The following is a 24,543-nucleotide window of genomic DNA, read 5'->3' as shown; positions in this document are numbered from 1 at the left end:
GAATTTCTGGTTGGTGAAGCAACTCCTCAAAACACCTTCTGAGAATAATGCACTTGAACCCAATGTCCCTCTGATCCTGTACTCCCCTCAAAGTCTGATTAGTGTATGCTTCTTCTACCAAAATGCATTACCTTCCATGTCTGTGCACCTGCCAGACGTCTGTCCATTGGACCACCTTGTCAGTGTCCCTCTGAAGTTGCTGAGCATCATCCTTAATATCCACTATTCTCCTTAGCTTAGAATCATCTGCAAATTTAGAGACTCTGCCCTCAACACCTTCTACAAATCAAAATTTATATAACTCAGAAAAGGCAAGGGTTCCAACACCAATCCCTGGTGAACGCCACTTTGAACTTCTTTCCAATCCGAGAGATACCCCCTACGATACCCACTCTGTTTTCTATCTTTTAGCCAACATCTAATGCAAGGATCCATCAATCCCAAACATTTCTAATTTGCGTAACCAATCTGCCATCTGGCACTGTATCAATAAGTTCAAATATATATATAAATGTATACAAATACACATACTGTGATATGAATCTGAAATTCTCTTCACCAAAAGGTTATCTTTAACAATACAATTGGAGCTCGACCAAAGGAGACAGGGTTTTATTAAGGATATGTGGCACAGCTACCCATCTCATTCACTAAAGCTCTTCAAGGAAGCAAACTGCTGTCCGTCACCCACAGTAATGTGGTTGACTCTTAATTGGTCTCTGAGCAATTAGGAATGGGCAATATATCCTGGTCCAGCCAGGGATGCCCTCATCCACAAATGAATTTCTTTTTTCAAGAAGTCAGGCAAATCAAGTGGAATACAGATCAACTAGGATCTTGTCATGGGGCTAAACGGTTCTCTCTGGTTTCTCATGTTTATCATACAATGCCTGCATTCGGCAAAAACCATTGCCTGGTCACTTCATCTTCAAAATATCAAAATACGTTTGTGAACTGACTGAACATTATATGGATCATTAATCTTTCAACTGATTCATCAAGCTCTTACCTCCGTAAACTCGCTCTCATATGTTCTGAATTCTTTCAAAAACTCTAGCTCCCGAATGCATTTATTAGATAACATAACCAGCTCATGGATTCCCTCATCCACTTTGTTATATAATTCTGTGACAGTTTCCACTGTGTCTCTGGAAGAAAACAAAAAGAAGGATTAACATTACACAGCTGATACTCCATGGAGAAAAGTATAAAGAAAGGCCAGGACGGAGCGCTTATATTGTTTTGTTTTACAAACCTAACTTAGTTTATAGGTTGTGGTTAGTATTAAACTAAAAAGCTACAGTTTAAATTCTATAGTTGCCAGTAGGAGTTTTTCAATTATTCCACTAAAAGAATAGCTTGACTAAGAAGAAGCTGAAACTGCAACCCCTATAACAGCCTTCATTGGCTTTTTGAGGTTAGGAATACTTTTTTAAGTAGCCAACTGACGTCCAATTGATTTTCACAGCTGAGTGTTTCAGGGTGTTCTGAAGAAGGAGAGGGAGGTTTTTTGGTTTCTTTTACATAAACATTTTCAGCATCTAGGAATTGATTCTTGCTCAGCTACAGGAAAAGAAGCTAGTTAATTGATGAATATCTGGGTTTTATTTTATTCCTTAGGCTTAAACTGATGTATATTAATGAATGGCACAAGAGAGATGAAGAAGTCACAGACTGAGATGTCTACCTGCAGTAAGACTAGTCGTGAGTAATATCGTGAACGACAATATGACATGAATGTACAGACACCAGCTGCCTAGTCAATAGGATTGCTGGATATTTCTTGCACTTAAAATAAAAGTCAGTGCTTTAGTTTGTGTTTAGGTTGTTAGTTTCTTTTTCTTAAAACTAGCTTGTTAACAAAATGCTGGATAATAATCTTTAAACAAAATCCAATAAGAATGAAAATTCCAATAGATGAACAATAGGCAACTCTTCAAGTAGCAGCAGTGATATGAGAGCAATGTAATACTAAATTAAGTATTCCTGCAATGAAGGATGTGTGATATAGTTACACTGCTGCAAGATGAGGAAACTGTTGGAAATTGAAATGACTCAGAACAAATACATTTGCACTAGGTGTTTGCAGCTTAAGGAACTGTGGATCCAAGTTGAGGAGTTAGAGTTTGAGCTGTAGACATTGTGCCTCATGGCGCAAAGTGTTCAGGTAATTTTCCCCTTCCAAGACTTTGGTCAGATGACTCTTCCTGCATTGTGTGTTCGACTTATTTGCTCATTCTTTAACCTCACTGCTCCCCAAAACTCTTCTTCTATGTTTCCTGTTTGTCCTATATACTTAACTCTAAATGACACTCAAGCATAGCTTTATTAATGTAGTTTATGTCTACGTCTTACCTCAGAGTATGTCACAGGATTCCAGAGCCAGGGGTCACAGCCTAAAGTTAAAAGGGTAGACTTTACAGGACAAAGGTAAGGAAAAATGTTTTGCATCCAGAGAGTAGTGAGCCTGTGGAATTCGCTGCCACAGCAAACTGTTGAGGATGAAACATTGAAGACTTTCAAGAAAGATGTAAATATAGATCTTAGGACTAAAGACATGAAACGGGAGAAAGCAGGAACAGGGGACTGAGTGTGATGATCAGCCATGATTATTTTGAATGGTGGAAAAGTGTGAAAGGATTGAATGGCCTGCTCGTCCCTATATTCTATATTTCTAAGATAAGAGAAGTTTAATGACTGGTGGAAAGCTCAAGTGAGGAAAGGCTCACCATCAGGAATGTCTAACTTTTCCCATGGAAATCCATATTTCAGTATTGTTCTTCCCCCATTCTGGGTGCCAATAAACATATTTCAGAAAGATAAGGTTCCCACAACAATAAACATGGATTTTAAAGGAAAAATACACTATCTCAAAAGTAATAAATTCATCATTTAAATGACTAATTTATTAAAATGTCCACTAAAAATGTGTGAAGCAGCAGACATTCTTTGTTTAGAGACAACAAACTGCTGATGCTGGAATTCAAGGCAGACAAACAGGAGGCTGGAACAACACAGCAAGCCAGACAGTATCTGGAGAAGTCGATGTTTCTTTAGGACTGGATGTGAAGGTGGGAGGAGCTGCAGATAAAGAGAGGGGGTAAGGAGGGGGTAACAGAATGGTGCTGACCTGGTTAGCTGAGAGAAGGGATGAATCCAGTTGGTGGTGGGAGGGAGGGTCAGAGGTGGAATCGAAAGGAGGTGGGGGGGCCTGGAAAGGGAACCAGGCGATGGGTGGGAAGGTTATGTGAAATTGGAGAGCCATCACTGAATTCTTCAGGCTGTAGGGTGCCCTGGTGGAGGACAAGGTGTTGTTCTTCAAATCTGCATTGAGTCACTGCAACACTGGAGGAGGCCAAGGACGGACTTATTCAGGTGGAGAAAGAAAAAATTAGGCCCCAAGTCCTAAGGTTATGGAGACCAGGTCCAGGAATAAGGTTAACTAACACTGACCATGGTTAGCCTCTAGTGAGGCATGCTCCATGCTGGTTTTGGGGTAATTCACATAAAAGTATGAATTGTAAGTAGGTTATCTTTCATCCTGGGATTTTCTCCTTTTTCCGGTCTGCTTTGTAGATAGGTGCTCATAGGGCGGGGGTCGTTTGGGTAAAGCAGAAGAAAGTGGTAAGGGTAGGTGTGTCTTAGTTAGTTCCACTCAAGTCAGTCATTCACTCACGCACTTACCTATCCATTTACTGCATGTCTTCTCCTGTAACTCATATACTCACCCATCAAGCACCAGTGACTCATGCACCCAGCTAACATCATAGTCAGTCATTCACTCAGCTCTGACTGTCTGCCCACTTAGTTATCACTCACTCACCACTCCCGACCTCTTCCAGGTGGCCTGACAAACTCTTCTTGCCTATCTTTGGCCTGACTGCCACTTCCCTTCTCACGACTCACAATGTTCCTTTCTCACATTTGTTGCTCAACCTATCCAAAGCAAGTATGGGAGAGAAAGCCTCTGATTAGGGAAGCAACTCTTCTCAAAATCTTCCAATTATACATTTTGAGCAATATGGACCCACCAAGTCAGACTCCGCTAACAAACCACATTTTAGCCCATAGGCCCATGTTGTACAACCAGCTGCACAAGAAGAGATACAACATATGATTATTGTGGTGAGTGAGGCCTGATAAACAGAGATCTGAAACATGGAGCTACTCTTTTTAGGATGTATGTAACAGGAGAATAAGTAAGAATGGATATTTTGGATAGTGAGAGGACAGCTAGCAGGAGAAGAAGGGTCAACTTGGAGTTAAGAGGCATTTGCAAAATTATAATTGTGCATTTAAATAATCTGGGGGAAGGTTGAAATACAGTGGTAAAAGTCAGACTTTGGAACGAATGAAAAACATTCAAGGATATGGATGTGCCATAATCACAAGTCATAAAACAGGTTCTGAGCATCACTGGTCTAGTGCTTGCTGTACATGCCAAAAGAGCAGCAGTATCTCAGACTCCTCGCAATAACTAAAGCCTCGTGTATCTTAGGCTAAAAGCCTGAAGCCACAGATCGACCAGATTGGCTTAATACCATAGGATAATTAAGTTGAGCAATTTTCAAAATTATTTCTGTGTCAAAAATTAGTATAGCAGTTCAAATTTGTTTTTAGAGTTTAAGAGTGCACAACCAATCTTTTCATTCAAATGAGTTATCTCCCTCTCCTCAACATTATCCCACTTTAATTAGTTACTTGTTTCTTGACTGTTTTCATTGCTTCTCTTTAATAACAAGATTTAGTGATTCTTTTTGGATAAATTATTTTCATTAATCCATGTAAAAAAAGTGACTTTGTTTACATAAATAAAGGGAATAGTTTTAAATACAATTACTCCCTGGACATAACCAAATGCTTCTAATACAGAAAGATTAGAAAGCTAATCAAAGTAGTGTTCTACAAGAGCAGAACTTAACATTTGGAATGAAAGTGTCAATAACGATTTTCCAGCATTCACCCTATACATGGCATATGCATGTGTAACACCACGCAAGTAAGAGGTGGAATTAGTTATTTTTAAAGGATCACACCCACTATTGTGTTGATGATGTCCAGCTATCAGCCCTAAATTGATGTAGTTCTACAGGTAAGGAGTTTTGAAAGACTTCACTTAGGTTCCAACCACAACAGTTTGTATACCAGAACTAACAGAAATTTGTTCACCATTCACAATCTTATTAGCGGACAGCCTGCTGGGTAGGAAAGTGGTAATATTAATTCTGACAGAACCAAGACATTGTGGTTAACAATTTTAACTGAACCCAAGCCTTAACACAAGCCTGAATTGGCATAAACTTTAGTGTCAAAACGCTAGCTACAGCAATATAGATACCGTTTGCACCAGAATGTAAAACAGCCAGCAACAAGATAAAGAATGTAGAGAAATGAAATCAAAATATTTACTTAATTCCAAGATTAGGATTCGGAAAATCAGTAAGCTTTCAGAAATAAATAAATTACATTTTTAAATGTCGAGCGAAATGTCAATAATATTCACAGAGGGCAAGTGGTAGTTTTGTTCAGAAATACTACACAGCCTCAGACATAAAATAGAATGAATCGCTAAAATGAAGCAACAACAGGTTGCCCATGTTATCTATGGCTCAATTTGTGGTAGATATTCCAGATAAGAACCAAAGATCTCAGGTATAGTATATGAAAGATGCACAAGATGGAGTAAATTTCCTCTGCAGCTAGGAAAACTGGAAAGAATCAATAATGCCACCCAGGTGGATAAGGTTGTTAAGAAAGCATATAGTATTTTGGCTTTCATTAACAGGGGGATCGAGTTTAAGAGCCGCGAGGTTATGCTGTAGCTCTACAAAACCCTGGTGAAACCACACCTGGAATATTGTGTCCAGTTCTGGTCTCCCTATTATAGGAAAGATGTGGAGGCTTTGGAGAGGGTGCTAAGGAGGTTTACCAGGATGTTAAAATGTGAGGCTGGATGAACACAGCAGGCCAAGCAGCATCTCAGGAGCACAGGATGTTGCCTGGACTGGAGGGCTTGTCTTATGAGGAGAGGTTGACTGAGCTCGGACTTTTCTCTCTGGAGAGAAGGAGGAAGAGAGGTGACCTGATCGAGGTGCACAAGATAATGAGAGGCAAGGATAGAGTCGATAGCCAGAGACTTTTTCCCAGGGCAGGACTGACTGCCACGAGGGTCATAGTTTTAAGGTGTTAGGAGGAAGGTATAGAGGAGACGTCAGAGGGAGGTTCTTCACCCAGAGAGTTGTGAGCGCATGGAAATAGTTTGCCAGTGGTAGTCATGGAAGCTGAGTCATTGGTGACATTTAAACGACTGCTGGACATGCACATGGACAGCAGTGAATTGAGGGGAATGTAGATTAGGTTATTTTATTTTTGGATTAGGATTATTCCACAGCACAACATCGTGGGCTGAAGGGCCTGTACTGTGCTGTACTTTTCTATATTCTATCTATGTTCTATTGCCAGCCTTAAGAGTGGCCACATCACACATTGGGTTCATTACACTGCATCATCAACTTTACATAAATCACTGGCTCATGAAACATAGTCTTCAGAGTTCAATTCACCTGTGCATTGCTGTATTCAACTTTGACACAATTGATCATTTCTGACATCTTACCATGGTTTGAAATATAGGGACTAATGTGGATGATGAGTCAAACTTGGAAAAAAGTATTATATCATATCAAAACCTGCTATATCATATCAAAACAGTTCTGTGTGTAAATGATGCTGACAGCTGTCAGTCACAGTTAAAAAATGAATTGCTTGCTAGTCAAGAACAAGGGAATAAATCTGGAAAAAAAGATTCAGAACATAACAGAAATTGAAAAATAGGCACTTATGATTCCTCTCCAGCAGGTTTTGATATGATATAATACTTTATTCCAAGTTTGACTCATCCTCAGAACAGTTCTGAGGAAGGGTCACCAGACTTGAAACGTTAACTCTGTTTTGCCTTCACAGATGCTGCCAGGCCTGCTGAGCTTTTCCAGTGACTTTGTTTTTGTTCCTGATTTACAGCACCTACAGTTCTTTCAGTTTTTAATACCTTTAAATAGTTGGCAGAAGGGTGCTAGGTGGGTCGGGGTTGGCAGAGGGTGAAAGATGGTGAGAGGGATAGGAGTCTGATGTGATGGCGATGGGGGTGGATGAGAGTGTATGAATGAATGGTGAGGGGGTGAGGTAGTACAGGAGGAAGGTGAGTGAGTAGGCACAAGGTGTGTACTTTAGAGGTGGAGAGGTGAGAAGAGGCTGAATGGGTGTGGATAAGTGGGGATAAGACAGCATAGAGCTGATGGAGTTAATGGATTGTTCAGTGCTTGGGGGGTGGTGAGATGAGGTGAGTGAGGCAGGTGAGAGAGGAGTGATGTCGGGGGGGGCAGGGGTAAGGAGGTGAGGAAAATGAAGTATGAGGGAATGGGATGATTTTTAGGCAGTGGTAGGTTCCATGTAAAACTATTTCATAAAATAAGAGCCGACAGTGAGGAATCTTGTGTCAGTGGTAGTGTCCCAACCTCTGGACCAAGAAGCCCAGGTTCAAGACCCACGTGTTCCAGAGATGTGACAGAACAACACTGAACGAGTTGAATGAAAAACTGAAGACGATTCCATAATGTTGGAGGTTGTATATTAGTATAAATAGAGGATTAATTAGCTAATAGAAGAGTTGGGAATAAGTGGTACATTTTCAGAATGAAGGCCTGTAACTAGTGATGTGCTACACAGATCATTTCAGGGGTCCACAATTATTTGTAATCTATATATTAATGACTTGAATAAGCAAAGTGAATGGACTACAGCTTAGTTTGCTGGTAACAACAAAATAACTGGGAAGGCAAATGGTAGGATGATTCAGTCTACAGCGGGATATAAACAAGTTAAGCAAGGGGCAAAAACCTGGGAGACGGAGCACAAATGGGAAAATATGAGGTTATGTACTTTTGGCACTAATAATAGAAAAGCTGAATGTTATTTAAATGGAGTAAGACTACAGAACGCCACAGCACTGGCATTTGAGAGTCTTGTACATAAAACACAAAAAGCTATCGTACGAGGTCAGCAGGTAATAGGAAAGGCAAATGGAATTTTGGCCTTTCTTCCAAAGGTAACAGAATATAAAAACAGGAAGTTCTTGCTAAAACTATACAAGCCACTAGTCAGGCCACAGCTTGAGTACTGTGTATCGTTTTTGACTACCAAAGGAGGAGATATACTGGCACTGGAGAAAGTGCTGAAAAATTTCACTGGGCAGTTCCTGTGAATGGGAGGTCTGCCTTACAAGGTGAGATTGAGTTGGTTGAGCCTGTATTCATTAAAGTTTAGAAGAATGAGACGTGATCTTTTTGAAACATACAAAGGGGACTTGACAAGGTAGATGTGGAGAAGTTGTTTCCTGTTAATATAGAGTTTAACGCCAGAGGGCATATTGTCAGAAAAAGGTTTGCACTTTTAAAACAGATGAGAAGGAATCTGTGGAATTCTTTACTGAAGATGGCTGTAGAAGCCAGATCATTATGCATATTCAAGTCTGAAACAGATAGACTTTTAAATCGGGAAAATGGAACTCAGGATTATCAAATTAGCCATGATCTATGTGAACAGGGACCTTGATGAAATGGGTCAATGGGCTGAAAATTGTTCAATCTGGATAAATGTGAGGTATTGCATTTTGGTACAACAAACAAGGGTGAGGTTTATACAATTAACGGCAGGGCCTGGGTAGTGTTGTAGAACGGGGAATTAAGCGGTCAGGTATATAACTCTCTTGAAGGATGGTTAAAAATGCTTACCTTCATTGGCCAGTCCTTTGAGTATAGGAGTGTGGAAGTCATGTTGACATTGTACACGACACTCTACTTCTAGTTGCCCAGTTATAGGAAGAATATTATTAAGCTGGAGAGGGATCAGAAGAGATTGACAAGGATGTTGCCGGGTATGGAAGGTTAGAGTTAAAGATAGATTGGATAGACTTAGACTTTTTTCACTGGAGCATAGGAGGTTGAGAGGTGACCTTATAGAAGTTTATAAAATAATGAGGGATATTGACAGAATTAATGGCAGTTGTCTTTTCCATATAATGGGGGATTTCAAGACTAAGGGGCACACATTTAAGGAGAGACATTTAAAAAATGTTGGGGGGTAACGTTTCTTACACACGGTGGTTCGTTTGTGGTATGAACTTCCTGAGATAGTGATGGATCAGGGTATTATTACAACATACAAAATACATTTGAATAAGTACATGAATACAAAAGGTTTGGAGGGATATGGGACTAGTTTAGTTTGGGATTATGATCGGCGTGGACTAGTTTGACCAATGAGTCTGTCTCCATGCTGTATGAATCTATGGCTCTATAACAGCAGAGCAGACTTTGAGGAGTGAAGAGCCTACTTCTGCTCCTATGCCTTATGGTCTCATCTCTAAATCTGCACTGACTGTAAACGATTCGGAAACTGAACACAGGGCAGGTGTTTGCCTGCAGAGGGCTATCTTCCCTCTCCTTGCTTCTAACAGCACTGCTCTTCCTTCCACTGATGCCCTCAAACAAAACGTACTGCAACTTTGGTTTTTGTGATCTTGGCTCTCCTTCCAAAAGCAATCATGGTCTTCTCAATGATGTGTCCTTTGATGGGTATGCAGATCTCATTCGGCAGTACTTCTATCTCCTGGGATTTCATTTGAGAGAAAGGCCTGTGCTTCTGTCCTTTATAGTGCTTGATTTGAAGAAGACATGACAGGCCTTCCTCTGAACAGTCTGTTTGGATATCTTGCCTCCTTTTCAGCAAATGAATGAATCACCAGAGAAAAGAAGAAAATCATACCCATCATATCTTCAGTTCCTTAAATAAATAACGCAACTGTTTATAACTTTCTTTCTTCTAATTTTTTAAAATGCCAAACTACAAGTTATGTTCCTAAAATCAGAAGTTTATCACTATAAACCACAAACAGTAAGCCATTCGGCTGCGACAATTTGGAACTGTTTCCTCAGTAAGCTTAAAATCTTTAGCGATTTCAAAACGAAAATGGACAGATTTTTCTAGGTAAAGATATTAGAGGATATGGAAACAAGGCAGGAAAATGAAGTTAACATACAGATTAGACTCAATCTACCTGAATGGTGGAACAGGTGTACATGTTAAATTCACAAGGATGTCCGGCACAAAAACAAGCTATTCAACTCAATCAGTCTGCACTGGTGTTTACGGCCAGTTGTACCTTCTCCAAACTTTTCTCATCTAGATCTACTCTCATATGCTTGTTCAGCTTCTCTTAACTGTATCTATGCCATTTGCTCCAAGTATTCTCTGGAAGGAAGTTCCACATTTAGCCATTTTGCGAGGCACATACAAGTGTGATAAACGTAAAAGTCATTGTCAGTTTGCTTTGAAGAGTCTATGCTATTCGGAAAAGGCTGGCAATAATATTGAAGACCTCTGCTCCAGAACTAGCCATGCCCCTAGCTGCAACTACAATACTGCATATAATGAGCTAAAAGCAGGACAAATCCAACCTAGCCACTTCCCACACTATCAGAAACAAAACCAGAAATTTCTGGAAAAGCTCAGCACATCTGGCAGCATCTGTGGACTGAAAGCAGAGTTAATGTTTCAGGTGAGTAACCCTTCTTCAGGTCTGGAAAAATGTGAATAAATCCTGATTCTGTTTTCTCTCCACAGATGTTGAGGTTTCTCCCCCAACAATGTCTGAACTGGTTACTGATTTTGAACATTCATTGTTGCTTGGTTTTTCCTACCCCGTCAGTCTACACTCAAACATCAGTTAAGTGGTGGAACTTTACTGCATTATCAAGTGGCATCAAATAGAAATCAAGGAAGTAATGCTCAACATGTACCAATTTCTGGTCCGGCCTCGGATTGAGTATAATCTCCTTCCTGAACAGAGGTCAATACTCTTGTCAGTATAAAACAACAGGCTTTTATGGAACAGAACTATATACAGATGGTGGTGAAGAGATGGCACCTTACCTGTAAGCCTGATAGACCGTGGCTCTGGTTTAGTAGCTATCCTTAGTAGGAAGGTATCATTCCCTTTGTTTTATAATATCAACAATGCCTCAATTCGTTTTTTGCTCATGTACTTTCTAACCTGCCCTTCAGGTATTCTGTGCTAATTTTATAATAAGCACCACAATATTCATACATTAATTTGTGTACTGGAAAGCCAACAAACTACAATCTTAAGACTGAAATAAAAATAGAAAGTTCATTTCAAATATACTGTTGGGCTTGCATTTAAACATTTCCAATTAACACTGGTGTGGTTTATGGATTAACAGACATGCAGCAGATCTCACTGCATGAGCTAATAGAAAACATAAAATGAGAGAAGACAGGTTTCTTTCTTAGTCACACATCACAGAGATGTTATAGAGTACAAGGAAACCATTCAGCCCATGCTGCCTGCACTGGCTTTTTACTTTTGCTTTCTACCCATACCGTTTCATGTTAATTGAATAGAAAAAATTACAGGTAGCTCTCCTAATAACATGATTGGTGTGCTCTGTGCAATGTCGTATTATAGAAAATTGCCATGCTATACAGTAGTAACTTTGTGAAATCCAAATGCATCCAATATTCATCAATCGTGTTACAGCCAATTCGAGCTAAAGAAACACATTATAGCAGAAGTACCTGTATTTAATGGTATCTTGAATGACTCAATTGACTCTGTGTCCACCACACTTCTGGGCAGTGCTTTCCTGACTTGGTACATGCATTGAGAGAAAAGGATTTTCTCATATCACATTTGTAAGTCACTTTAAATCTGTGACTTTGTTTTCTCAATCTTTTGATGAGTGGGAACATTTTCTCCACAAATACTCTATCTAGAGATCTCATGATTTTGAAAACTTCTGTCAGATCTCCTCCTTGGCTTCTTCTCTCAAAGGAGAACAGTTCCAACCTCTTCAATCTGTCATCATAACTGAAGTTTCTTTGTAACCCTGGAACTATTTTTTGCAAATCTCTTCTGCACTCTCTCCAATGCATTCACACCTGTCCTTCAGTATGGTACCTAGAAATGTACACGATATTCCAGCTGACATCTAACAGGTCTCTTGTACATGTTCAGCATAACCTCCTTGCTCTTGTACTCTGCCCTTATTATTAAAATGCAGAACACTGTGCTTCAATAATTGCTCTCTTCACCTGTCCTATCAACTTCAATGACCAGTGAACATATATACAAACAGGATCCTTTGATCTTAAAGATCAGCAAGGCCACTTTTGTGTGGAACAGTAGGAAATGGGGGAGATACTAAACATGTATTTTGCAAGAGTGTTTACTGTGAAGAAGGATATGGAAGATACAGAACTTGGGGAAATAAATAGCAACATCTTGAAAAATGTCCTTATTACAGTGGTGGTGGTGCTGGATGTCCCAAAATGCATAAAGGTGAATAAATCCCCAGGAACTGATCAGGCGTCTAGAACTCTGTAGGGAGCTAGGAAAATCATTTCTGGACTCCTTGTCAAGATATTTGTATCATTGAAAGCCACAGGTGAGGTGCCAGAAGACTGGAGGTGTCCCCACTCAAGAGGCAGTAAGGAAAAAACCAGGGAATTACAGACCCAGTGAACCTGGCATCAGTGTTGAACAAGTTGCTGAAGGAGATCCTAGGGGATAGGATTTACAAATACTTGGAAAGGCAAGGAATGATTAGAGAAAGTCAACATGGCTTTGTATGTGGGAAATCGTGTCTCACTAGTTTTTTGAAGAAGTAACGAAGAGGATTTCAGTAAGGCACTCGACAAAGTTCTGCATGGTAGACTGGTTAACCAGGTTAGATCACATGGAAAACAGGGAGAACTAGATATCTGAATAAAGAACTGGTTCGAAGGTAGGAGACACAGGATGGTAGTGTAGGTTTTTTTTTCAGACTGTAGGTCTGTAACTAGCAGTGTGCAATGCGTGTCGGCGCTGCGTCCACAGCTTTTTGTAATTCATATAAATGATTTGGATGTGAACATAGGAGATATGCTTAGTAAGTTTGCAGATGACACTAAAATTGGTGGCCTAGTATACAGCAAAGAAGGTTACCAACAGGTATCTTGGTCAGATGGGCCAGTGGGCTGAGGAGTGGCAGATGAAGTTTAATTTAGATAAGTGTGAGGTGCTGCGTTTTGGAAAGGCAAATCAGGACAGGATTTATACACTTAATGGTAAGGTCCTGAGGAGTGTTGCTGAACAAAATGACCTTCGAGTGTAGGTTCATAGTTCCTTGAAAGTGGAGTCGCAGGTAACAGGATAGTGAAGAAGGCATTTGGTATGCTTGTCTTTATGGAGTATAGGAGTTAGGTGGTCACAGCTGTACAGGAGTTTGATTAGACCACTTTTGGAATACTGCGTTCAATTCTGGTCTCCCTGTATAGAAAGGATTTTGTGAAACTTGAATGGGTTCAGAAAAGATTTATATGGATGTTGTCAGGATTGGAGTGTTTAAGCTATCGCGAGAGGCTGATCAGGCAGCAGCTATTTTCCCTGGAGCGTCAAAGGCTGAGAGGTGGCCGTATAGACGTTTATAAAATCATGAGTGGCAGGGATAGGCGAATAGCCAAGGCCTTTTCCTCTGGGGTGGGTGAGTCCAAAACTAGAACGCACAGGTTTAAGCTGAGATGGGTAAGATTTAAAAGGGGCCTAAGGGGCAACTTTTTCACACACAGGGTGGTGCATGTACAGAACGAGCTGCCAGAGGAAGTGGTGGAGATTGGTACAATTACAATATTTAAAAGGCATCTGGATGGGTATACGTATAGGAAGAATTTAGAGCAATATAGGTCAAAAGCAGGCAAATATGATTAGATTAATTTAGGATATCTGGTCTGCACGGATGAGTTGAACATTACAGTCTGTTTCCATGCCTTTTGGTCCATGGAGAATATTCTCCGTCATTCGACAAGATCATGGGAGATCGGGATAATCCTTATCTCTACTTCCCTGCCTCGTTCCTATAATATGTAGTCCTCTTAGTGATTAAAAATTTGTCAATCTTCACCATGAATACATTAAAGGATCCATCCCTCAGATCTCCATGTTAAATAATTTCACACATTAACTATACTGAAGAAATTCCTCTTCCTCTGTCTTAAATGGATGATCCCTACACTGAGATTATATCCTCTGGTACTAGATTCTCCCACGAAGAGAAACAACCACTCCACATCTTTCCTGTCAAGTCTTCCAATGATAATATGTTTCAATAAGGTCATTTTTCATTTTTCTAAACTCCAGTTCTAAACTCAAGTACATCCTGCTCAACTGCCCCTTATAAAAAAGTCCCTTCATATTGGAGACCAACCTAGTGAAACTTCACTGGACTGCCTCAAATACTAGTATATCTTTAATTACATATGGGGACCAAAGCTACTCACAATGGTTTGACTCAAACCTAGTATAATTTTAGCAACACCTTCCTATTTTTATACCACATCTCTTTAAAATAAAGGCCATAGGTCCATTTGCTATCTCTATTACCCACCGAACTTAGTGGTCACTTTGTAATTTGTGCACAAGGACCCCCAAAATCCTTCAGTGCTACAATTTTCTGCAGCCTTTCCCAATTTAAACAATATTCAGTTCCTCTATTCTTTCTGCAAAGTGCATTAGCTCAGATTTTCCAACATTATTTTCCACCTCTCTCACTACTTGCCTCCCCACCTGTTGTGTCATTCACTTCCATCACCCAAGTCATTAATATATATTACAAATAATGTGGCCCCAGCAATGATCTCTGTAAAGGTAAAGTTACCATAGTACCAAAGGGCTGCTCTCTCAAAGAGAGACAGCGGGTGGTGATATAACTTGAAGGTCACCATACCTCAAGAGAGGGGAAAGGTCAAGAAGGGCAGCCCTTCATGGTAACCTCAGCCAGTGCAGGAATTAAGCCCACACTCGGTGTCACTCAATGTTGAGAACCAGACGTAGAGACAATTGAGCTAAGCAACTACCTCGCCCTTGATGCACTCCAGCAGTTACAGGTTGCTTTCCTGAGAATGTCCCTTTTATGCCAACTCTGCATTCTACTAGTTAGCCATTTCTAAGTTTACTAATATGCTAATTCCAATGTTAAGGGCTCTTATCTTATTAAATAGCATTATGTATGGTATCTTATCAAATGTCTTTTGGAAATCCAATTTTATTACATGCACTTGTTTCCACTTTAGCTGTCCTGTATGTTATCTCCTCAAAGAATTCTAATTAATTTGTCAGACATGATTTTCCCTTCAAGAATTCAGGTTGATTCTGCTTGATTTTATTATATATTTAAAAATGTTGTGCTGTTAAATGCTTTGTAATATATTCCCAATGACACATTAAGCTGACTGGGCTACAGTTACTAATTTTTGTCTCCCACACCTTTCAATGAAGATGTTAAGTTCGCAGTTTTCCAATCTTTTGGGACTTTTCCAAAATCTAAGGATTTTTGAAAGATATAAAAAGGACAGGACTATCGTGAGTAAAGGTAGACGAAGAAGAGTTCAGAAGAATTTTCTTCACTATTTCAGGCAGAATCAGGAAGGAGGCACTGCTGGAACTGATTCAGAAAAGTTGTTGACAAAGTGTCAGTTGGGTAACATTTGGTGAACAGTGATCATTGTGTCAGGGGTCAGTTAACTTAGTTGCCTGGAATGGCTAGATGAGAATAAAATCAGCATTGCAGGTTCAATCCCATGCGAACTGAACTGAGACAGCTCATGTATCATGACATGCATGGGCTAAAGACTGATGCTGTGGAACTTAAAAAAAGCTGGCTATACTTGTCATCAGGGCTGTATGGTGTACATCAGAGCTGCTAAGTGAACTAATGCTGGAAATTCCGATGGCATTCTTCCAGGCTCGTTTCCATGGAGTCGGGACAGAGGGTTTTGGAAATGAATATTCACTTACTCGGACAAATGTGAATTAATTAAGGAAAACCAACATAGATTTTTAAGAATATAATTGTGTTTAACTAACTGCATTTGAGTTTTTAAGGACTGATGACAGTAGTGCAATTTTAATGGTGAATTTGGATTTCTAAAACGTGTTTGATAAAATACTACAGGACAGGCAACGGCCAATAGATATGATGCTGGTTGTGTCACGGGAAACAAGGTGGAGGCCAAGATTCAAGTCTCACCTGTTCCAGTGGGGTGTAATAACATCGGTGATGTGAACAGGTTGATTAGAAAATAGTTTACAGCAAAGTAGGCTGTGGTGTTCCTCATGGGTCAGTATTAGAACTACTGCTTTCTTCAATTTATACAAATGGCTTGGATTTAGATATTGCACACTGAACAGTTGAAGTTGAGATTCTGATTTTTTTTATTCTCTTTGTATTTTACCACCTTTCTGTTATTACTCATGTCATATCAGCGAGGGAAAAATTTGCTCTGGTATTTATAGATAGAAACAGGGTACAAAAGCAAGGAATGTAAACAATGATTCAGCTACATGTATTGTTTCTATTTCTGTGTTTGACCCTTGAGAAAGGATGGGAAAGCTTTATAGATGATAACGTAACAAAGGTTTCCACAAATCAATCCACAGATGAAAAGCCATTGTAACTTGGGTAAGTTATTCTCTTTAGAGAACAGGAAGTTGAGTGAAGATTGGTATAAAAAATGAGAGGTCTAAGAGAAAGCAGATACAACTGAACTGTTTCCATTAGTAGAAAGATTGAGAACCAGAAGTGACAGAGGTTGAGGGAGGAAAACAATCAGGGCATTTCAATGAGAAACTTGGTTGCTGGTTAAAAATGAAGGCTTTAAATGAGAAATAATAGGCTTGAACAAGGTGGGAGAGTTAATAGAAGGAAAGATACCAGATATAAATATGGTAAAGACCATGTTATGGTTTGGTGATAACAGCTACATCACCCATGCAATGGTTTGCGCAGACCATTTTTCATGAAGTTTCATGAAGGGAAAGGGTATTATTTTTCGTCAGCCAAGTTTCCAACAATTCCAAATTTAACTAATTCTGCTTCCTGTTTGTAAGATCAAATCAAGCCTGAAACAGCAAAGATTCATAAGTGTTGAAGCATAGGTGTAGGAATTGGGAAGGGCAGTGGAGGCAATGAAACCAGGCATAGCAACAGGGAAAAATGGGAGAGCACAAAGGGGAAGAGAAATGGAGTTGGCCCAGATTGACAGCCAAAGCCTCATGGGCAGAGGGAAACGCAATGTAGAAATGTTCTGATAATATTTTAAAGAAAGGTATTTGCTTATGTGATAAAGTAAATACTTTCTTAACCTCAGAAGAGCTTAAAACATCTAACAAAATGCCTTTTCCCCATTAACCCACAAGAGCAGAAAATATGGGTTTACACTATCTACCCCCGAACGAGTTTTTATCCTGTTTCTAATAAAAAAAAACACACCCTGCATGAGTGAATTTTCCATTGCTCCAACCTGCGAAAACTCTTCTTCTGGACAACACCCTTAATTTTTTTCGCCTGCGGGGGCGGGGGGGGGGGCAGCAGATCTACGTCAGATTTAACCAGAAAACTTTTTATTTGCAATTTACATTTTTTCACCCCCTTAAAAGCAGTTTGGACTGTTCCTCCTATATTTTTGAGTCAAAAGAGGAACTTTGCTCGAGTATCTCAAGTTTTTCTTTATCATTTCAATTCTGAAGTTTAAAAAAAATTAAAGCCAAATTTTGGCAATACCATGCTTTGTGGCAACCTAGTGTGTACAAAAAGGGGCGGCACAGTAGCTTAGTGGTTAGCACTGCTGCCTGACAGCGCAAGGGACCTGCGTTCAATTCCACCTTCGGGCAACTGCCTGTGTAGAGTCTGCACATTCTCCCCGTGTCTACGTGGGTTTCCTCCTGGTGCCCCTTCATCAGGTGAAGTTATCAGGGTGAAGTCACATCATAGCTACCATTAACAGTCCAAAGATGGTGCAGACCATGCTAAATTGCTCACAGCGTTCAGGGATGTGCAGGCTAGGTGGATTAACCATGGGAAATGCAACGTTACAAGGATAGGGTAAGGAGTTGAGTCTGCGTGGGATGTGTTCAGAGAGTTGGTTTGGACTCGATGGATCAAGCAGCCTGCAACTGTAGGGCTTCTATTCTAAAGAAGGCAGGGCACAGAATACTTTTTTTGACACAGTAATGCAAACTGCAGCTGGTCTGTCATTATCTTCCTATTAATCTTACGGTTCCCCTTTTCCACGATTTTCTTAATATAATCTGAGTCTTTAAAAGGAAACTTATGGAACAATTTTATTTTTTAAATTAAAATGGATGCTTCAATGACACAGGATATTCCCTCTTGATATCTGTTGTGTGTTACTCATTCTTGAAAATTCTAAGAGCCCTATGTGTCTACTGGAAATAAAAATGAGAGGAGACAGTTATCAAGTCATCTCATATACCATGAGATACTGGACTCAACACCCCTAAATTACTGCATTGTTATCCACTGTTCCATAAGTTCATTTGATTACATTTAAACACTAATATTCATTCCCTCTTCTGGGCAAGAGTTTCACTGCATGTTCACAGTTAGAAATACCCAAATAATTTTTTTTGGCATAAGAGATTCAAGAGCAATAAATTAGTTGAGTTCCAGTTTGATGGCGATGAGCTGGTTAAAGCAGGAAGGGAAAAATAAATTATCTATGGATGGTTGCTGGCACAAAACTGAACAGCAGTGTTGACAGTTTTATAATGCGACATCATTCTGTTAGGATTGTTTTCTCTTTGGCTGTGACTTACTGACGTAGCCTTCTAAGTTAATTACCTCAATTTCAGCGTTCAGGGTAACATCAAAGCTACAGTACTTTTAAAATATTCCTGAAAAGTCTAATGATTTTTAAAAAGTATAATTAATACATTGTTTTAAAATAAAAGGAACTGCATAGGTTGCTCACTTCCTTATTCCCCAAAGACTGTCCACCATCTGCAAGGCACATTTAGTAGTATGAAGGAATATTTGTCGAGATGAATGCAGCTCCAGCCAAGAAGGTTGGCTCCGTACAGGACAAAGCAGCTTGTTTGTTGAGCATCTCATGCTCAAATATTCACTCACTCCATCACAGCAGCATTCTACAGTAGCAGTCTACAAAATGCATTGCAGAATTTCACCAAGGCAGCTTGGACAGCACCTTCCAAGTCTATGATCACTGACACCTAGAAGGACAAGGGCAGCAGATACAACAGAACAACACCACCTCCAAGTTTCCCTTCAAGACACTCCCTGTTCTGATTTGGAAATATGTTGCTGTTCCTTCAGCATTGCTGCATAACTGCCTCTATAATGGCATTGTGGATGTAAATGCACCACATGAATTGTAGCAGTTCAATGAAAGCAACTCAACACAATGTTCTCAATGGCATACAGCGATGGGCTATAAATGCTGGCCCAGCCAGAGTCACCCACCTCCCATGAGCAAAAAGAAAAGTTGCAAAAACAAATTAAAGGAGGGATTTTCCATTTAAATCCTCGCAGTGCAGACGTGGTCTTGCTGGAAGCATGTGCATGGATGGTTCAAGTCTTTATCATAGAACATAAAACATTACAGCACAGTACAGGCCCTTCGGCCCTCGATGTTGTGCCGACCTGCCATACCGATCTGAAGCCCATCTAACCTACACTATTCCATGTACATCCATATGCTTATCCAATGACGACTTAAATGTACTTAAACTTGGCGAATCTACTCCCGTTGCAGGCAAAGCGTTCCATTCCCTTACTACTCTGAGTAAAGAAACTACCTCTGACATCTGTCCTATACCTTTCACCCCTCAATTTAAAGCTGTGCCCCCTCGTGCTCGCCGTCACCATCCTAGGAAAAAGGCTCTCCCTATCCACCCTATCTAACCCTCTGATTATTTTACATGTTTCAATTAAGACACCTCTCAACGTTCTTCTCTCTAATGAAAACAGCATCAAGGCCCTCAGACTTTCCTCGTAAGACCTTCCCTCCATACCAGGCAACATCCTAGTAAATCTCCTCTGCACCCTTTCCAAACCTTCCACATCCTTCTTATAATGCAATAACCAGAACTGTACACAATATTCCAAGTGCGGCCGCACCAGATCCCTCTATTAATAAAAGCTAAAACACTGTGTGCCTTCTTAACAGCCCTGTCAACCTGGGTGGCAACTTTCAAGGATCTGTGTACATGGACACCGAGATCTCTCTGCTCATCTACACTACCAAAAATCTTACCATTAGCCCAGTACTTTGCCTTCCGGTTACTCCTACCAAAGTGCATTACCTCACACTTGTCTGCATTAAACTTCATTTGCCACCTCTCAGTCCAGCTCTGCAGCATATCTATGTCTCTTTGCAACCTACAGCATCCTTAGTCACTATCCACAACTTCACCGACCTTTCGTGTCGTCTGCAAATTTACTAACCCATCCTTCTACGCCCTCATCCAGGATGTTTACAAAAATGACAAACAGCAGTGGACCCAACACCGACCCTTGCGGTACATCACTAGTAACTGGTCTCCAGGATGAACATTTCCCATCAACCACCACCCTCCGTTTTCTTTCAGCATGCCAATTTCCGATCCAAACTGCTATATCTCCCACAATCCCATCCCTCCGCATTTTGTACAATAGCCTATTGTGGGGAACCTTATTGAACGCCTTGCTGAAATCCATATACACCACATCAACCGGTTTACTCTCACCTACCTGTTTGGTCACTTTCTCAAAGAACTCAATAAGGTTTGTGAGGCACGACCTTCCCTTCACAAAACCGTGCTGACTATCCCTAATCAATTTATTCTTTTCTAGATGATTATAAATCCTATCCCTTATAACCTTTTCCAACACTTTACCAACAACTGAGGTAAGGCTCACTGGTCTATAATTACCAGGGTTGTCTTTACTCCCCTTCTTGAACAGGGGAACCACATTTGCTATCCTCCAGTCATCTGACACTATTCCTGTAGACAATGACGAGTTAAAGATCAATGCCAAATGCTCGGCAATCTCCTCCCTGGCTTCCCAGAGGATCCGAGGATAAATCCCATCTGGCCCAGGGGACTTATCTATCTTCACCCTCTGTAGGATTTCTAATACCTCTTCCTTGTGAACCTCAATCCCACCTAGTCTAGTAGCCTGTATCTCAGTATTCTCCTCGACAACATTGTCATTTTCTAGAGTGAATACTGTTGAAAAATATTCATTTAGTGCTGCCTCTATCTCCACACACAACTTATCACTACTATCCTTGACTGGCCCTAATCTTACTTTCGTCATTCTTTTATTCCTTAAATACCTATAGAAAGCCTTAGGGTTTACCCTGATCCTATCCGCCAAAAACCTCTCATGTCTCCTCCTGGCTCTTCTCAGGTCTCTCTTTAGGTCTTTCCTGGCTACCTTGTAGCCCTCAAGCGCCCTAACTGAGCCTTCACATCTCATCTTAACATATGCCTTCTTCCTCCTCTTGACCAGAGATTCCACCTCCTTCGTAAACCACGGCTCCCGCACTCTACAGCTTCTTCCCTGCCTGACAAGTACATACTCATCTTGGACACTCAGGAGCTTTTCCTTGAATAGACTCCACATTTCTAATGCGCCCATCCCCTGCAGTTTCCTTCCCCATCCTATAGTCCCTAAATCCTGCCTAATCTCATCGTAATTGCCTTTCCCCCAGCTATAATTCTTGCCCAGTGGTATACACCTATCCCTTTCCATCACTAAAGTAAACATAACAGAATTGTGATCGCTATCACCAAAGTGCTCACCTACTTCCAAATCTAACACCTGGTCGGGCTCATTACCCAGTACCAAATCTAATGTGGCTTCGCCCCTTGTTGGCCTATCTACATACTGTGTCAGGAAGCCCTCCTGCACACACTGGACAAAAACTGACCCATCTATAGTACTCGAACTATACTGTTCCCAGTCAACATTTGGAAAGTTGAAGTCCCCCATGACAACTATCCTGTCTCTGTCACTCCTATCGAGGTATCATGGAGCTCTCTCACCAAGAGCGAATACAGACAAAAATTGTACATCTGTAAGTATGACTCTCTGTCCATCACAAATGAAAAAATACAACAGGATGAGAATATGCAATCTCTTGACATGCATTTCCAGGAAGCATTCCTGAAATGCTGAAAATAAAAGTATCTGTGAACATACAAAATGTGTTAAAAACAAAGTAGCTGACTACGTAGGAGTTCAAGGCTGCTTGTGGGTGCCAAAGAATATTTTTTCCACACATCATAATAGTGATAATTGTTGATATTTCTTGGAACAAACACCACTGCCAGTAATGACATGGGCTCAGTTTTGCCCTATATGATAGCCCACATAACATATGCTAAAAGACAGGGTTCTTAATAATTCAGATATCTGACATTTATTAACAACACCAACTATTTACACTGTTATGCTATCACAGACTTGTGCACAGTTTGCATTCTATGCTGACTGGTGCTATTTTATCTTACATACACACAACTGACTGACTTAACACACCGACTGATTCCGCTGCACGTGAATCTGACTGAAAGGTGAAATAACTCTACGAAGGCTCCTAATCTGTCACCAAGTCATCCTTTGTTTACATGTGCACAGTACATAACGCTAACCCAGCCAGCTCAGAGCTAGCTCCTAGCATGAACAGAATCCCTGACACTCCTATTTAAATCAATCAGCTGGGACTACCTGATTGGATCAGGTAAACAGGGAACTCATACTCTATGACATCCAACTGCCTGACCTCATTCCAGTCACTAGATCTGTCTGCCTCCAAGTCCTGGAATGAGGGCCATTCTTTATCCGAAGGCATTTTCATACCAGGTTAGTTCCTCCAACTCTCCTTTGGATACTGGCGGCGTGTACTTGCCCACGGAGCATCTTGACCAAAATTCATCTTCAGGCGGTATCGAGGTCAATGCTGCAACATTTGCCGTATCCATCGCGTTCTCAGAGATTTCTTTGATGGCAGGTGAAGGAGGAGAACCCACAGAGAAACCACAGGTTCTGACAGCCTCGCCAGATGTGCTGATGGACTAAGTATGTTATTGCTCCTGCATCAGTGTGAGGTTGCAGCTTTCATGTGATTCACGTGCTTGTTCACCGCCGCTTCTCCTGAATCCTAACCCGAAATTTGCATGCCAAGGGGCCTGACTTCGCATCAACAATGCCTCTTACCCGTGCAGGGCCATTCCTATGGTTTCAACACCAAACTTGGTCCCATTAAGTAAGCTGCCCCTCTCTCTCTCTCTCTCAGAGAACTCGTGTCTGGCATTGGCATTTCTGATAATATTTCACTCTTCCCCACTCACCACATCTGGGAAGATCAGATTTAGCTCGGTGTAGAGTCTTTTCCCTATTAGCAGCTCTGCTAGACCTGTCGCTATGGTTGTGTGAGAGGTAGTCCTATGATCAAAGAGAAACAAAGATAGTTTATTTATTTTCTTTATTCATTAATGGGATGAGGGCAGTGCTGGGTAGACAGTATTTATTGCCTATCACTAATTGCCCAGAGGGCAGTTTTGAGTCAACCACATTGCTGTGGGTCTGGAGTCACATGTAGAACAAACCAGATAAGGATGACAATTTCCTTCCCTAAAGGACACTGTTGAACCAGATGGGTTTTTCCGACAAACGGCAACGGATTCATGTTCATCACTAGATTCTTAATTCCAGATATTATTATACCAGATATTTGGTATCAGGTGAAGCTGTAGGCTGTTTCTTTAAGCTTGCCTTCAAATTTGAACTGCTCTTTCCACTAAACTAATGGATGATGGATAGTATGGAGCTGTCCTTACATGCTGAATGCTTGTCCTTAAATGCTAAGTTTAGGAAATACTTGAATTCCTTGCTGGTAAATGATCACCCATTGTTTACGATCAAAACTTGAGGACTCTGTGTATTGCAAAAGATGCTTGCAACTTTCAATCATGGTCCCTGTTTTGACAAATGAAGTCTGTGCATGTCCAACCACTTTGAATGAGCATCCACAATGACCAAGAACATTGAGCCCATGCAAGGACCAGGATAATCATTTAACTGCATCCAGAGTTTACCCGGCCATGCTCATGCAAGTGGGGAAGCTGCTGGTGCTAATTTTTGTTCTTGATGGCACTCTGCGCAATGCCCCACCAATGTGGCTCTGTCAGCATCCAATCCTGCCCACCAGACATAACTTCTGGCCAAAATCTTCAATCTGAAAACTGCTGGATGACCTGGAGTTAGGTCAGTACTTGGGGCTAGCTTTTGTTCAAGACAATTACTCTTGCTCCCCATAATAAAACGTTATCTTCTACAGTGATCTGACCTTACCAGAAAGATTTCAGTTCTGGTTGTGATCACTGTTTTGTTTTCCCCATCACCACCAGCTGTTTTTTTTTCCCCAGGACTGGATCTTTTTGGGTCCACAGTCAGATATTATCAGCTGTGACTTGAAGAGTGTCCAAAAAGTTTAAAATCAGCACAGACTCTTCCAGTGGTGTCACTAATGGTGGTGCATCCACATTTGCTACTTGGTCTTCTGAACAGAGTTCTAACTTGTACAACTCTTGGAATAAGAGCCCACCGCTCTTATGTGAAT

The 24,543-nt window shown here is 40.7% G+C and overlaps 1 protein-coding gene across 1 annotated transcript in view; it reads right to left on the bottom strand.

Annotated features, from left to right (window-relative positions):
- The window catches only part of plekhg4 (pleckstrin homology domain containing, family G (with RhoGef domain) member 4), a 194,879-nt gene that overhangs the window by 69,017 nt on the left and 101,319 nt on the right, over nt 1–24,543 (bottom strand). The window contains exon 11 of the mRNA XM_048546548.1: nt 1,010–1,148. Within this exon, the coding sequence (XP_048402505.1) occupies nt 1,010–1,148 (139 nt within the window). The remainder of the gene's footprint in view (nt 1–1,009; nt 1,149–24,543) is intronic.

This window comes from Stegostoma tigrinum, chromosome 16 (assembly GCF_030684315.1).
Source record: "Stegostoma tigrinum isolate sSteTig4 chromosome 16, sSteTig4.hap1, whole genome shotgun sequence".
Classification (NCBI taxonomy): domain Eukaryota; kingdom Metazoa; phylum Chordata; class Chondrichthyes; order Orectolobiformes; family Stegostomatidae; genus Stegostoma; species Stegostoma tigrinum.
This window is presented reverse-complemented; position numbering and strand designations above follow the sequence as displayed.